The sequence below is a fragment of the Pristiophorus japonicus genome, chromosome 18, assembly GCF_044704955.1.
Source record: "Pristiophorus japonicus isolate sPriJap1 chromosome 18, sPriJap1.hap1, whole genome shotgun sequence".
Taxonomy (NCBI): domain Eukaryota; kingdom Metazoa; phylum Chordata; class Chondrichthyes; family Pristiophoridae; genus Pristiophorus; species Pristiophorus japonicus.
The window spans coordinates 42,028,900-42,045,977 of NC_091994.1; the positions used below are offsets into that span (position 1 = coordinate 42,028,900).

A 17,078-nucleotide genomic window follows, 5' to 3' on the forward strand; every position below is an offset into this window, starting at 1 on the left:
TTGGGATGTCCTGAGGTCGTGAAAGGCACTATAAAATTGCAAGTCTTTTCTTCTTTTTCTTTCATAGCTGTCTACTGTGATTTAATTCAACAGTGAAAGACGTGTTAGGAATAATTTTAACCCCCCAAAATGGGTGGATTCTGGTCAAATCCGCCCACTTCTACTTATAACGGAGGTGGGCTAACCTCTGTAAATCCCTCACCTCCCCGCTGTGATCGATCCGATTCCCTGTAATCTCTTCCCTGTCAATCAGGCTGGCTGTTGGGCAGGAAATCTGGCAAAAAAAAATTCAGACGTGCCCCGGAGTTAAAACTTCTGGATTTCCTTAGGGTCTTAAAAGAAGTGGCTGCAGAGATAGTGGATGCATTGGTTGTAATCTACCAAAATCCCCTGGATTCTGGAGGTCCCAGCAGATTGGAAAACCGCAAATGTAGTGCCCCTATTTAAAAAAGGAGGCAGACAGAAGGCAAGAAACTATAGACCAGTTAGCCTGGTCGTTGGGAAAATGCTAGAGTTCATTATTAAGGAAGCAGTAGCAGAACATTTGGAAAAGCATAATTCAATCAAGCAGAGCCAGCATGATTTTATGAAAGGGAAATCATGTTTGACAAATTTGCTGGACGTCTTTGAGGATGTAACAAGCAGGGTGGATAAGGGGGAACCAGTGGATGTGGTGTATTTAGATTTCCAGAAGGCATTCGATAAGGTGCCACATAAAAGGTTACTGTACAAGATAAAAGTTCAGGGGTTGGGGGCAATATATTAGCATGGATAGAGGATTGGTTAATTAACAGAAAACAGAGAGTCGGGATAAATGAGTCATTGGCAAACAGTAACTAGTGGGGTGCCGCAGGGATCAGTGCTGGGGCCTCAACTATTTACAATCTATATTAATGACTTGGATGAAGGGACAGAGTATAATGTAGCCAAATTTGCTGATGATACAAAGATGGGTGGGAAAGCAAATTGTGATGAGGACACAAAAAATCTGCAAAAGGATATAGACAGGCTAAGTGAGTGGGCAGAAATGTGGCAGATGGAGTATAATGTGGGAAAATGTGAGGTCATGCACTTTAGCAGAAAAAATAGAAAAGCAAATTATAATTTAAATGGAGAAAAATTGCAAAGTGTTGCAGTACAGAGGGAGTAACAAAAAGTTAGTATGCAGGTACAGCAAGTAATCAGGAAGGCAAATGGAATGTTTATTACAAACGGGAGAGAGTATAAAAGCAGAGAAGTCTTGCTACAACTGTACAGGGTATTGGCGAGACCACACCTGGAGTACTGCGTACAGTTTTGGTCTCCGTATTTAAGGAAGGATATACTTGCATTGGAGGCTGTTCAGAGAAGGTTCACTAGGTTGATTCCGGAGATGAGGGGGTTGACTTACGAAGGTAGGTTCGAGTAGGTTAGGCCTATACTCAGTGGAGTGCAGAAGAACGAGAGGTAATCTTATCGAAACATGCAAGATAATGAGGGGGCCCAACAAGGTGGATGCAGAGAAGATATTTCCACTCATAGGGAAACTAAAACTAGGGAACATAGTCTCAGGATAAGGGGTCGCACATTTAAAACTGAGATGAGGAGGAATTTCTTCTGTCAGAGGGTTGTAAATCTATGGAACTCTCTGCCCCAGAGAGTTGTGGAGGCTGGGTCATTGAGATAGACAGAGTTTTGAGCGATAAGGGAATAAAGGATTATGGGGAGCGGGCAGGGAAGTGGAGCGGATGCATGATCAGATCAGCCATAATCTTATTAAATGGCAGAGCAGGCTCGAGGGGCCAAATGGCCTACTCCTGCTCCTAGTTCTTATGTTCCTGACCATAACTCCTCTCCCCTGCTCAGAGATCGAGCCTCAGTAAACATCAGGGTCGTTATGTTTAAGGTGGGTCCAATTTGGAGCCCTTGGTGATGGACAGCTTGGCAGGCCAAACTCTTAAGGGAGGAGTCAAATGAGTCTTTATTCTTCTCTAAACCAGAATAATTTACGACCCAGAGTAGCTAATGAGAGAAATTACAGAGCCAGTTAGCTTGGGGATTACTACCTTAAAAGTGGGCTTTCACTTAGAGCATCAGTGAAGTTCCAGCTTTGTTTTTCATAGAGCAATAGATCTTGCTGTGAAACTGTATTCTGCTTATTCACACATTGTCCATAAAAATAAAGCCTGCTAGTTTCCAATTGTGCCTTGTCTGAGTAGAATGTTTTCCAGTATGCCTTCCATAAAGATGTGGTGGTACATGCAACATTACAATGGCCGATATTTGCAGAAAAGGTTCGAGGTTACTATCCCTGGGTTATGCATTCATTTAATTAGATAATGGTGCACTCCAGATTGTAGGAGATGCGAGGTCCACTTATGGAAGTGACCAATGATATTGAACCCATGAGAGTATTTCTAGTGCTTAAATGTGAAAATATGTAACACCCACATATTGCAAAATCAGTTTGCAGCCTGGCACTGGGCAAGAAAGAAAAACTGTATTTATATAGCAGCTTTCACATCCTCAGGATGTCCTAGTGTTTCACAGCCAATTAAGTATTTTTGAAGTGTAGTCACTGTTATGTAAGCAAACATGGCAGCCAATTAACTCACAACAAGGTCTCACGAACAGCAGGGAGGTAAATAACCAGATAATCTGTTTATAGTGGTGTTGGGTGAAGGATAAAATGCTGGCCAGAAATCAGGAGAACTCCAATACTGCTACGGGATCTTTTATGTCCACCTGATCAGGTAGACAGGGCCTCAGTTTAATGTCTCACATGAAGACTGTGAAGCACTTCCTCAGTGCTACATTGAAGTGTCTGTCTGAATGATGTACTCAAGTGTCTGGAGTGGGGCTTGAACCCACAACCTTCTGACTCATTGGATTGAATGCTACCATTGAGCCAAGGCTGAAATTGGAAAATGGTCACCTTGGATACTTGCAACATCTCCCCTTCCTATTTCATCTCCTCCCACAAGCACCTAGCAGGGAGACTATTTTGTTAAAATTTGAGAACATACACAGTTCCCTGCAGTGATGTTATTCGACTTGGTATAACAACAGCATGTTATTAGAAATAAAATCTTGCTTTTCATACTTAAAACCAATATGTTTTAATGTTGGTCAATAAACTTTGAGAGATATTTGATACATTGTCATATGTTGCTCCCGACACTACCCAGTGTCGCCAACACTCAGTTGTTAGAATAATTAATGATATTACACTATTCTTTGCGTGCAATTCATATGGATTCTATCCCTATAAATCATGTAAGTTAAAAAAATAACTAGAAAGTCATTAACTAAATTGTGAGGGCAGGCAACACTAATCATCATTACCAGTGACAATTAATTAGAATGATTCAGGTCATCATTAAAGCTTAAAGTACAGAATGTGTTATTTACCTGCACTTCACCCTCATGATAGACATCTCAAATTGCTCTCTATCTGGACACAACCCAAAATCGGGGGGGGGGGGGGGTAAAGAAAGAAAAAAAAAAAAAAATCGAAAACCGTATTGAGCAATTTCAAACCACAGGTTATTCATTTTCTCATGTCTTCCTCCTCCTGTTTAACTTCCACTTTCCTCTCAAATTTGGAGCCTTTTTATTCCCCTTTTTACCTTTCTAGTGCCCTTCCACTGCCCAACTGAGATAAATATCATCCAACACAACTTCAAGTTCCACATGTTCGCAGACGACACCCAGCTCTACCTCAAACTAAATATTGAGAAGCCATTATCTTCAGACACCACCACAAACTCCATTTCCTAGCCACCGACTCCATCCCTCTCTCTGGCCACTATCTAAGCTGAACCAGACCATTCGCAACCTTGCTGTCCTATTTGACCCCAAGATGTGCTTCCGACCCCATATCCACTACCCCAGGACCACCTACTTCCACCTCTGTAACATCACCCAACTCTACCCCTGTCTCAGCTTGTCCGCTGCTGAAGCGCTTATCCATGCCTTTGTTATCTCTGGACTTGACTATGACACTCCTGGCTGGTCTCCCACATTCTACCTACGTAAACTAGAGGTGATCCAAAACTCGGCTGCCTGTGTCCGAACTCACACCAAGTCCCGTTCACCCATCACCCCTGCGCTCGCTGACCTACATTGGCACCCAGTCCAGCAATGCCTCAATTTTTAAAATTCTCAACCTAGTTTTCAAATCCCTCCATGGCCTAGTCTCTCCCCATCTCTATAACCTCCTCCAGCCCTACAACCCTCCAAGAGCTCTGCGCTCCTCCAATTCTGGCACATTCCCAATTTTAATTGCTCCACCATTGGCGCGTACCTTCAGCTGCCCAGACTCCAAGCTCTGAAATCCCTCCTTAAATCTCTGCCTCTTTACCTCCCTCTCCTACTTTAAGGTGCTCCTTAAAACCTACCTCTTTGACCAACTTTTTTTGATATTGTTCCTGTGAAGCACCTTGGGATGTTTTACCAAGTTAAAAAGGTGCTATATAAAAGCAAGTCGCTGTGATTTTTCACACCTTTCTAACTTTAAAAAAAAAATTAACAGGTTAGTAAACTCAATTACAGTTTTGTTGCAATACAGGTACAGCACTGAAAATCCGGAAACCTCAGGACCGAGGCCGCTCCAGATTCTGTGTCTTTCCGGACTTCGAAATGTCTCTGACACCCCGAATCCGGAAACGCCAGAGCTCAGATTCGGGTATTTCTGGACTTCTGAATGTCTTTCCGACGTCCCAAGTCCGGAAACGCCTGGGCCAAGGTAGGTAAGGTGGTGGCAGTGGGGGGTTGGGTCGGCGGTGGCCCGAGGCGGGGAAAAGAGGTCGGCTGAGGGGCGGCGGCAGGTCTGGATTCCGGACGCTGTACCTGTAGTACTTTGTATATCTGACTCTTAATGTTTACCTGGTGTTCGTTCATATCCTCCGTTTTGTTCAGTCTTGTATACAGCTTATCTTTCATTTTCCAGTTCTGACAAGTGTCCACAGTTGAAATGCCAACCTGCCTTTTCACATATTGTCAGACCTGCTGTTTATTTCCAGCATTTTCTCTACTTTCTATAATTACACTGCTGGGTATATATTTTTTTCAAAACAGTTCAATGGGACACATTACCAATATTTTACAGGCTCACCATTAAGCATTAATGCAATCCTTGTGCAACAATAGGTGGGTAAAATATATTTATATTCAGAACCATGGGAATTGGGGTGGCAACCACAAGTACTAATTCTATGTCAAAAATGATCTATTCAAGCCTCACTTAAATTTGGGTTGTATTCCACTGCTTCTAGACAGTAATTTGATTTATAATCTTAAATGTTAGAGAACACTGTATGGTACTTGTTATTATAGGTGCCACATCCTGAATCCGGATTTCCGAAAACCGTAATTGTCCAAAAACCAGACATTTCAGCAAGCGGTGAGGTCCGAAATCTGGCACGGATTCCGTCTGCGGCGAGGTCCAAAATCCGGCAAAACCAAAAACCCAGCACGGATTCGATCCCGAGGATTCTGGATTTCTGACTATTGATTTTCTTGTCTGAAATCTGGAAAAACCCAAAAACCGGCACGGACTCAATCCCAAGGATTCTGGATTTCAGATGTTGTACCTGTACTGAAATTTGAACAAAGGAAATGAAGGACAGGAAAAGTCCAGATGATCCATCAAGCCTGCACATCGTGATCCCCATCTGCCTTAAACCCAACCCCCTACCTACCAGACATGCAATCTCCTTGGGGAGACCAAATTCGGTTAATTGATCGTTAATGGAAACTTGAATCATTTCAATTGTAAAAGATTAACAAAATGATGTAGCATCAGAAAATACTGCCATGCATCAAAGTTCATAACACTTAGTGTATTTTTTGTTCCCTATGCACCATGATACATCACCAGCTTTAATTCTAGCATTACTGTCAAGGGACTCAAATATTAATACACTAAACATTGCCTCATTACACCTATACTGTATTATTATAGAACTGAAATTGCATGACAATACCAAAGACAACAGTAGCATTAACATTTAATGGAGTCATTCATCAGTATTAACGATGCAATTTTACAGAGCTATATATGACAAAGAATGTAATGGGTACCCGTTCTTAATAGTTCAAATAAATAGCAAGAGTGTTTGAACCATCCCTTCATTGCAGTGCTGGAGTAAACAGTTCATGGCATTTTTATATGAGTAATATGCTATTGTCAGTAAGACTACTATGCAGCTGCTGCTGACAGTACATCAATGTAAAAGAGGTAAAACTTTGCACTTTGGTTCTGGGACCCAATTTTAATTGGGCTAAAGAGTAGTCATCAGACAGTGCAAATTAGAGGCCTCCATATTGGGCCCAGGGACAAGCTGCAAACAAAAAATATTGCTTGAAAAAAAATCACATGCTATTCACCTGGCACTCAGGTTACAGCAGAGCAAGACAGACTGGCTGGAATTTGCAGTGGGTAATAAAGGCGAATTAACAACATTTACCATTACTACCCCATTGAAACTGATTGCATTTTCAGGATGTGCCACATGCGCAAATCCTGAAGTTGCGGTCAATCATTCACTGTTCCAACACTGACTGAGATGTGGCCACCCCCGCACGCCCATAGCTGGCAATCAGTGAAAAATTGGGCTTTTCCGCGGTAATACCTCTGTTAAGTACCCCATTAAAAGTTAGTCCTTGTTGGATTAGGTATAACTGAGGTTTTAACAGCGTACTGACTGCTAAATGTTATGACCCTGAAAAACTAATTTTTATTTTGTGGAGTGTTAAATTTCTCCATTATGAAATAAATTAAAATTAAAAAAAATATATTTTAAAAATTAATATTGCTGAAGGAGGGGGCAGCAAAACAAGCTTCCTTCTTAATAAGGCAAGATATTTTAAAAACAAAAAGACCAACAACCATCTTGATGGTAAGGGTTTACCTTTGCAAGGGGGGGCTTCTTGATTCCACTCCGTTCAATGCTGCCCTTGTCAGATTCCACATCACTCATTTCTTTCTCCTCTTCTGCCCCACTTCCTGGAACCACTTCATTTTCTGGAACTTCACTGTCTGATGAGCTTGATGGCTAAACAAGAGAGTCAGAAACAGGGTCAGCTTGGCATAACAGAAAATAAAAGCTGCAGAGTCATTATTTGTTCATTGTCTTCATTTTCAAGGAAAATGCACACCAACCCAACAACCAGCAGGGTTTTGTCTCTGGGAAAGCAGTAGAAATATACTTGTATTTATATAGCGCTTTTAATGCAGTAAAACATCTCAAGGCGCTTCACAGAGTGTGATCAAAAATTGGTAACGAGCTGAAGGAGGAGATATTCGGACGGGTGACTTAAAAACTTTTTTTTAAAAAAAGAGGCAGATTTTACAGAACATCTTAAAGAGCAAGAAGTGGAGAGTTTTAGGGAGAATGGAGTAAATTTTCCAATTTCTTCACAGAAAGGTGTGAGGGAACACGGAGCAGCAGTAAAAGGAGATAAGATGTTGGTGCAACAATTCGAACTTCTCCACATACTTTACCTTGCACCCAACCCAAAGGTCAGCTCCCATACAAGCTCTCGACTTCCTATGAAGCAAAGCAAGGTCTTGTGTGCCAGTAATATTTTGGGCAAACACTGGTTTATTATCTCTGGATTACATATAGAATTTCCTCAAGATGCCTACATCACTTGATTATCAGTCAAGCATCACGCCAAACACTTTCTCAGCAAACTATTCATAGATGAGTTATTTACAGAATCTGCATATACAGCCAATTACTGTACAGTACAAATACCAGCCTGTAAAGCTGTACGTAACTTATTGTTTGGAACTAGGTATTATAAGACATCTCAAAATTGATAGATCGCAGGAGTTAGCATTGTGCAATTTGAGGGTATTCCATTGACCCTGACTCATCAACTGCCTGGTGAAGCATAAGTTTTCTGAAGAACTAGTTACCAGGCAAAACCTGACCGCCAGCAACCTATCCCCCATTCTGCTTTGAAATCTGAATTGAAACAAAGAAATATTAAAAAGGTATCTTTCACAATGTTCAACAATCAACCAGCATGTCACTCAGCCCCTGGAGCTGCCTCAGCCATTGCTCTGGAAAAGAAAAGCAATACATCCCCAGACAAGCCAGTGAAGCACAATTAACCATGAATATATTGACATATTGAGTCGCAGGATATCGGTGCGTACCCATGTTCTTTCACATAGTGAGTTAGATGCAAGTCTTAATTGCAGCCTTGTAAGGAGGCGCAAAGTGGAAGCCAGTTTCCCACAAAGCAGGGGTGAGGGGGAGAATCCAGTACGAGAGTCATGCCGGGACTATGTTGCCTACTCCTGTAAACAACATTAATGTCAATATGGAAACATATATAAATATAGGATGAATAAAGTGAGACACAGAAACCAGAGATAGGGAAGAAAATAATAAGCTAACAAAATGAATTGCATGTCACTGGCTTATTTTAATTCCTACCTCCATAACTCAGTGCCATTGTAAATATTACAAACTTAACAGATTTTAACAAGGAAGTGAAGAGAGAACAGTCTCAGTTAATAACTCAGAGCAACCTTCTAACTCAAAGGCAAGAGTGTGACCAACTGAGCCACGGCTAGTGGTAGCTCTTCAACTTTAACTGTCTGCTCTAATCCTGCCCTTTACCCACATGCTTTTATATTCTTCCTTTTGAAATGCTTATTCAATGTCTATTTAACTGATGTTAAAGCCTTTGTCTTAACAGCCATTTATGGTAAAGTAATCCAGGTTCTTTCTCTTGTGGGAATGCACACAGGGAGTCAGGACCACATGTAGTCTTCAAGTAAAGTGGGATTAGAGGCTGGAGATAATTGAACCAGAATTTCCAGGTGTAATTGAGTCGCCCTTTAAAAGTCATACATTCTGTCCTTATTGTTATATTTCCAAGTATAAATTCCTATGCCCAAATTTATAATGGAAACTGCCTATGTGAACTTGTCATGCTATACTTATGCACTCCAGCCAGTGGTGGCGCTGTAATTAAATATGGTTAGAAGAATCTATAATGAAGAAAATGGACAGTAAGTCCACACAATTGCAAGATTTTTAGTATATATAATTACACACACACACACACACACATATATATATTAAACATCACTTTCTTCCTGTAATACATTCCTGTTACGCCTAAACTTAAACATTATACTTACCAGATTCCTCAAAGCTTTATTCTCAAGGAAGGTGATGCTGTTGCATACTTTCCTCAGACTGTACAACTCTATGACTAAAGTGGACGACACTGCTGTCTATCCATAGCACCATCTTGTAGCTGTTAAAATTCGTCCTGCCTCCCCGCCCCCTTCCACTGCCCCACACTGTGACGGAGGACCCCCAGATCTTGACGGGGCCTTAAGTCTCCCTACTCCCTGCCACCAATGGGATAAAAGTCTCATTCCTAGCCATTGCCTAGAACCAATTGGTTCATAAAAATCAATAAAATATATGCACATATAGTTTTCCCTTTTTTGAACTATTCACCCAGTTTGTGGTGAACATGTACAAATTTCCCTGAACACAACTAATCACCTGCAAGTTTTACAATACAATTATAAAAAATACAGATCACAAAGAGGCAATTTGGAGTTTTAAGTCTGTGCTGCTAGTAGCTCTTCTAATGGAGCCATCGGGGGTGATTTTCGCCAAATACTTTACCCGCTGAAGAGGTGGACAAGATGGGGTCTTAAGCTGAAATGCCGGTTTAGCCTGTGTTGAGCTCAAGACGCCATATTGGTAAAGGATTTGAAGCCAGGCCGAGACAGCACCGCCTTGAGGCTTGTTAAACAGCTAATTGCCACTTAAAATATCTGCTAGCACTCATTAAAGCAGCTGCACTGCATTTTGGAGGCGAGTGCTTCAACTAGTGCCCTCTCCGTCAGTGACCAGCTGTTTGGGAGTAAACACGGCGTTGATTTTAAATTACAAGTGCTGCTTAAAGGGTACACTCTACTTAAAGGGATACTCACCATTTCATGTTCATTGCGACTGCAGCTGTGAAGAGGACCTCTGAAATACATCAGGAGACTTTCTGGGACACTTTGTCAAGACTTCAACATACGAGTAACATTTATTCAGAAATTCTCAGACTTCACTTAAAAAAAGATTAAGTGCTGTGCTGCTCCACCTTATAGGAGTCACCAGGAGAAAGGGAGTGCTTGGTCATGGACATCTTGCTAGGGGTCTCCCTTGGTCTGCACAAGGATGGAAGGAGGACATTAGGCCAGGCAGAGCAGCACTAGCTGCTGCAGGAGAGTGGGGCAGGGGGGGGGGGGGGGGGGGGGGGACGGACATGACAGATGAAATGTAAATGTCCGATATGGGAACCAGGCAGGTACATTGGGTTAGGACTACTGCTGGATTATAAACACCAACGCGGTTGGGCCAAATGGCTTGTCTCAGGGTTGTAATTTATCTATAACTCTATGATAGAGATCAAGAATTAAAATTCCTGACTGAAGTTTTCCCTCCCTAGCTCAGAAGCATGGAGGACATTTATAGCACTCCAAATACCATGCTGCCCGAGATTAACAAACAGACTATGGTGGAACGTTTTGGTCGCTATAACTGGACCACACCAGGTGGTGCTTTTATCCACTAAACTTCACAAAATATCTAGGTTGTCACTCCAGTGCAGTGCTGAGGGAGCGCTGCACTGTAGGAGATGCGGTCTTTTGGATGAGACGTTAAACCGAGGTCCCATCTGCTCTCTCAAGTGGACGTAAAAGATCCCAAGGCACTATTTTGAAGAAGAGCAGGGGAGTTATCCCCGGTGTCCTGGATAATAATTATCACTCAATCAATATTAAAAATAAACAGATTATCTGGTTATCACGCTGCTGTTTGTGGGAACTCGCTTATGCGCAAATTGGATGCTACGTTTCCTACATTACAACTGTGACTACACTCCCAAAGTACTTCATTGGCTATAAAGCACGGAGACATCCAGTGGTCGTGAAAGGCGCTATATAAATCTCTATCCGTCGGTCTTTCTTTCAGGGTCTTCATTGTACTCTGCAGTTTTACAGTTCAGTTTTATACCAACACTCTCACAAACATTGCTATTGTGTATTTGCTATACTTTGTCACTTTATTTTAAACTTAAACTTAAAATAGGTGCAGGAGTAGGCCATTCGGCCCTTCGAGCCTGCACCACCATTCAATATGATCATGGCTGATCATGCAACTTCAGTACCCCACTCCTGCCTTCTCTCCATACCCTCTGATCCCTTTAGCCCGAAGGGCCACATCTAACTCCCTTTTGAATATATCCAACGAACTGGCCTCAACAACTTTCTGTGATAGAGAATTCCACAGGTTCACAATTCTTTGAGTGAAGAAGTTTCTCCTCATCTCGGTCCCAAATGGCTTACCCCTTATCCTTAGACTGTGTCCCCTGGTCCTGGATTTCCCCAACTTCGGGAACATTCTTCCTGCATCTAACCTGTCACCTCCCATCAGAATGTTATACGTTTCCATGAGATCCCCTCTCATCCTTCCAAACTCTAGTGAATATAAGCCCAGTCGATCCAGTCTTTCTTCATATGTCAGTCCTGCCATCCCGGGAATCAGTCTGGTGAACCTTCGCTGCGCTCCCTCAATAGCAAGAATGTCCTTCCTCAGATTAGGAATTATTTTACTGCAAAATGCAAACTCTGTCCCCAACACAAACCAAGAGGTAAATACAGTGGGGAAAATTCCATGGCAACATCTACGATGAGTTTACCCTGTGGTTTTACAATGGAGGAATTGAGCAGCAGGGTCCTTTAAACTAGGATAAAAGCATCGCAGATCCTGAAAAGCAATCATGCAAATAAAATGGTAGCCTATAAAATAGCAGATTGATTAAATCCCACAACATCTTTAAATCAGACACTTACCACAGAGAGCTCCTTAAACATATTGATATGGAAATTAAGTTTAAAAAAATCAGCAAACCTCTATTAGCAGAAAATTTAATTATATTAAACCAATGGCTTACACATCTAACTGCACAGTCACTGTAGATTTAACCCAAGCAGGGGAGCAACATTGCCCCTCTCCATTATCACAGCTGACTAACAGGTTGTTATGGGTCTTCCATTCAGATTCTAGGTTCAGTGAAACTGCACCATTACTTTTACTCTCTAGTCTGGCTTGAAATGGACTTCAATCACATTCAGCTAACTCCATTAATCAATGTATTTAAAACCCATTAGCCTTCTCCAACCCTGCTATTCAATCCACAGAGTTTTCTCCTAATACAGACTATATATTTAAATCGCATTTGTTTTTAAATTGTACACAGACACAGAATTGCGGTGCACTCCCATGAAATTGTGCTTTTTCCATTCAATTTTACTGGTCCTGAATTTTCAAGTCTCGGGCTGGATTTTCGGCTTTGAGATTTTGGGGCAGTACTTACACTGGCTGGATAAAGTTTGCGCCCTAGTCTGCAAAATTCGGCAACAAATGAGGTTCCATGATCGGGGTCACTAGATCAGGCGTTACACAATGAAGTTTTTGCGCCCCAGCTGCGTAAAATTATTTAAGGAACTTCATTGCTGCTCCGTGCCCTGCAATACAACATTGTATATTGTATAGTTTTATTTTGGTGGTGGGGGGGGGGGGATGGGCGTTTGTTACTTCGTTGCAGTAAAATTTAGGATTCATCCTTTGCCATTGATGTCTTGTGTATCATTCCAACGTTCACTGGAGATGTGTCTTTATGGGGGCACATAGCGTGTCCAGTATTCGGTCCATCCCTCAGTTTCCTCCATTTAGGAGAACCAATCCACTGAGCTGGCGATGTGCGACTCTTTGTCCGACTGCATATCCACGCTGCCTCCCCACTGCCAATGCCTGGCCCCCTCATGAAGGCTAAGTTGTGCAACATGCAGCATACCACAATGAATTTGGATATCTGTTGAGGGGAATATTGAAGGCTGCCTCCAGAGCGGTCCAGGCATCAGTCTGACAGAGATGGCATATCTCTGTCAACACTTCCTTTCGGAAGCGCAGCTTTCTCACACGCTGCTCCTCAGAGAGCTGGAGGTATGAGCGTTGGTTCCTGTAAACCCGTGGGGGGCAAGCCCTCCTCCACAGACATCGTCGGCCTCTCCTTATCCATGGGCCGACATGGCCAAGAACCCTTCTTCTAGCTTGACGCTGCCTGGCAATAGCATGGAGCATCATACGCTGGCAAACAAGTAATGCCCCCATTAAATTCTCTCATTGAAGTTGTAAGGGCATTGTAATGGCAGCTAAAAGTGCCATTTACATGTCGGAGTTTTATGCAGCATGAAGTGTGGAACCATTGCACTCAATGTGACCTGTGATGTAGGAGCGTCATTCCTCCATTTAAAAATGCTGCCAATGCTGCCTGCTGCATCCTGGGAACGCCTGGTTTTTCAGACATTTCCTGGGGCAGGCGCTAAATGAGGCGTTAGGGCCGAATTTTGCATCCAGGCAGTAGCGGAGTGTTGCACGACGATTGATGTCATGATCTCAGTGAAACTAGACAGCGGGGCGCTAAGTTTTTGCACCGCTGCAAACCATGAACCAAATTTGCTGGCCGGGCTTTAAAAGCTGGTCACCCAGCGTTACGCCTAGAAACACCATTTACCGCCCCTCCAGGGCGGAAACTGAGGCGCAACTGAGCCAAAAATCCAGCCCTCAGTCTTGAATATACTCATTGACTGAGCATCCACAGCTCTCTGGGGCAGGGAATTCCAAAGATCCACAACCCTCTAATTGAAGACATTTCTCATCTCAATCTTAAATGGCCGACCCCTTATCCTAAGACTACGACCCCTAGTTCTAAACTCTCCAGCCAGGGGAAACAACCTCTCATCATCTATTCTGTCAGCCCCTCTAAGGATTTTATAATTTCAATGAGATCACCATTTATTCTTCTAAACTCCAAAATATAGGCCTATTCTACTCAATCTCTCCTCATAGGATAGCCCTCCCATTGCATGCTTGGTTCTGGAACTTACACATGAGCACAAGGAATCATTGTGCTCCATGGTATAGTCGTCATCTATACCCATCACAACATTTGAAAGTGTTAATCATCCTAGCCCAACAGCTTTTGAATGTTCTACATGTCCATTAATCTGCCCAGAAGGCCGAGATCCAAAAGGCACAGTCATAAAATATTAAAGGTCCCATAATATGTCAATTGTACAAATTTTTCTGGTGACTTTGTACATGCTGAAGATTTTTCTGCATGTGCTTGGCTAAAATAGTGATGCAATTTCTTGAACATAATCCACTACATTTCAATCCTTGTCGTGGGTCTTCCACAATCAAGGCTCTTTGATCATGCAAACAATCTGCACATTTGGCATCAGTATTGCAAGTCAATACTGGCAAGAATCCAACTGTATCTTACAGCAAGTCCTTATGCAAGAGATCGAGCAACTACTTAGTGGAGGGTCCTCAAGACCCGAAGGTCTGGAATCTCCTCCAACAACCCACCCCGCTGCAAACAGGCCTCTGCGCCTCTCTCTCTACCTTCCAGATGCTCCTTAAAACCTACCTGACCAGGTTTTTGGTCATCTATTCTAATATCTCCTTATGTGGCTTGGCACCAAATTTTGTTTGATATCACTCGTGACACGTCTTGGGACGTTTTACTACATTAGGCACCATATAAAATGCTAATTGTTCTTGTGATCCTATCCAGTGTACATGTGCAACATGCATTTCAGGGTGCCAATACACCATTTCATCAGCCAATTTGTGTGAGGATGGTGTTGGGTAGAACAGAATCATATTACCTGGCATTGCTCCACTGAGCGCAGCCCTAATGGATATCAAATCAACACCCAGGTCAGCAGAATATTTTCTGGGAACCCAATCAGGGCAAACATTTCTGACATAGTGCTGGCCATGGTGTTGGTATGTATGAAGAGCCATTGCATCTGGGTACCATAATACAATAGTCTACCATTGTCAATATGTATGGTATCCCTGATCTACATCTGACATGTATTGGTCCCACGATATTGATACCCACGCTTGTAAAAGATTTTTTAAATAATGAACATGAGTAGTATCTGCTCTCACATTCTACAATATTCAAGTCATATCACTGGACGTATAGGGCTAATAACAGGCCACATTGTTTGCATGCCAGACACGAGACTCCCAAAGCAAGCGCTCTACTCGGAACTCCTTCACAGCAAACGAGCCAAAGGTGGGCAGAGGAAACGTTACAAGGACACCTTGAAAGCCTCCCTGAAAAAGTGCAACATCCCCACTGACACCTGGGAGTTCCTGGCCAAAGACCGCCCTAAGTGGAGGAAGTGCATCTGAGAGGGCGCCGAGCAACCAGAGTCTCATCGCCGAGAGAATGCAGAAATCAAGCACAGGCAGCAGAAGGAGCGTGCGGCAAACCAGTCCCACCCACCCTTTCCCTCAACGACTATCTGTCCCACCTGTGACAGGGACGGTGGCTCTTGTATTGGACTGTTGAGCCACCTAAGGACTCACGTCTTCCCCGATTCCGAGGGACTGCCTATGATAATGATGAGGGCTAATAAAAGTGTTGCAACAATCTGCTCTTACCGCAGTGCTCAGCAAGTGGATATCAAGGGCTACTTTAAATAGTCATCAGCAATACAACCAAGGAACCACTAATGGTTGGAACACTGCCAGTTGGTTTTGATCTCCTTTGTCAAATCAAAAAGCCTCTTCTTACAACTCCACTGGATTTATATGTGCCCGGATGACCTAGGCTACCTGAGCTTGCCAGGCTTTGGGCATAAAGTTAGTCTGTTAAATCTACTTGGGTGTCCCTAGTTGGTTGTGTGCTGGGAAATTTCATGCAAGAAATCTTCTGCCTGCTACAACAGAAATCTCTTATCCCCTGCAGCCTGTGGTCAAGCTGGGTTCAGCTGTGGAACCTCTTGCTGAATCAGATTGCAGTTGCCATTAGCTGTGTGGAGACTGCTTCAGCCTGGATTTTCTTTACAGCCTTTATCTAGCTCTGGATAGCCTACATCCATATCAAGACTGAAATAGTTTCCCTGCAATACATCACAGAATGTGGTCCCACTCTCCTGCACCAACTGCACTTTCACCTGTCCAAAATCACTTGTTGATTAGGTGTACCTCCTAGTCCCCTAAACATGCTGCAGAATGGTCTTCCCCTGATGGCACAGATGATCCATAATTTGTTATAGCTACAATGAGACAAACCTTGATTGGCCAAATGGTTTCTTCTCCTCCCTGGTTTTTCATACATTAATAATACATATATTTTAAAAAGAATTGCAAAATAAAAAGCAGTAATTCCCAGTTTACTTCCCCATCTGCCTCCATAATGCACGTGGCAATTTGGTATTGTGAGCTCGAACATTTGGACAACACAAGTCATTTTTATCCTCAATCTCAAATTTTTGATAATTTCCACCTGCACCATTGCTGTTAGTTATACACAAGTGAAAGATTCCCAAGGTTAACATAGTATAACCCTATTAACAATAGAACTTTTGGAGATGATCTTAAAATTACCACAACATTTCACAGCCACTAGGCCCACATCTCTTGCTGTCATGCACAGCATTGGCATCAATTTGGTTTGGAACACTGGAACTCAACACAAGAACAGGATGATGCCCAACTCACCAGTGGTGCAGCAAAGCTGACGTTCGGGTTGTTTTGTATTTCCCACAAACCTTCATTGAATCCTTTCCTCTTGTTTGGTTTCCCATATTTGTCTTTGTATTTTTCAAAAAGGAAAATATCTTTTGGTCCCAAAAATGCCCTGGACAATGAAAATAAAATAAACATAAACTAACTGACCACATGGGTTAAGAGACAACATTAGCTTCAAACATTATTTATGCAATTATGCATAAAACACAAAATGGGTCACAATTTGAGGATGAAAGTAGGGAAAGGAGAGAAGGAGATTTAAGAGTGCAAAATCAAAGGATTGCAAATCAGGGAGTATTTTCCTCAGATAACATTTCCTTCTCCTTTGCAGTTTTGTTTGATTTAAAAGTAAAGGCAAAATACAAGATTAGAGATTACTTTTTAGCATTTTATTTGCTAACTATATTTGAGGCTGTGGCCCAACCATGCATTGCAAAAACTGAC

General features: G+C 42.5%; 1 protein-coding gene across 4 annotated transcripts in view; it reads right to left on the minus strand.

Annotated features, from left to right (window-relative positions):
• The window catches only part of hdgfl2 (HDGF like 2), a 116,665-nt gene that overhangs the window by 24,561 nt on the left and 75,026 nt on the right, over positions 1-17,078 (minus strand). For 3 of the 4 annotated variants that reach the window (XM_070859916.1, XM_070859918.1, XM_070859915.1), the window contains exons 3-4: positions 16,605-16,743; positions 6,894-7,037 (exon numbers count right to left, since the gene is read on the minus strand). In XM_070859916.1, the coding sequence (XP_070716017.1) occupies positions 6,894-7,037; positions 16,605-16,743 (283 nt within the window). Of the gene's footprint in view, positions 1-4,866; positions 5,519-6,893; positions 7,038-16,604; positions 16,744-17,078 lie in introns of those variants that run through there. The other variant, XM_070859917.1, reaches the window with a different exon arrangement.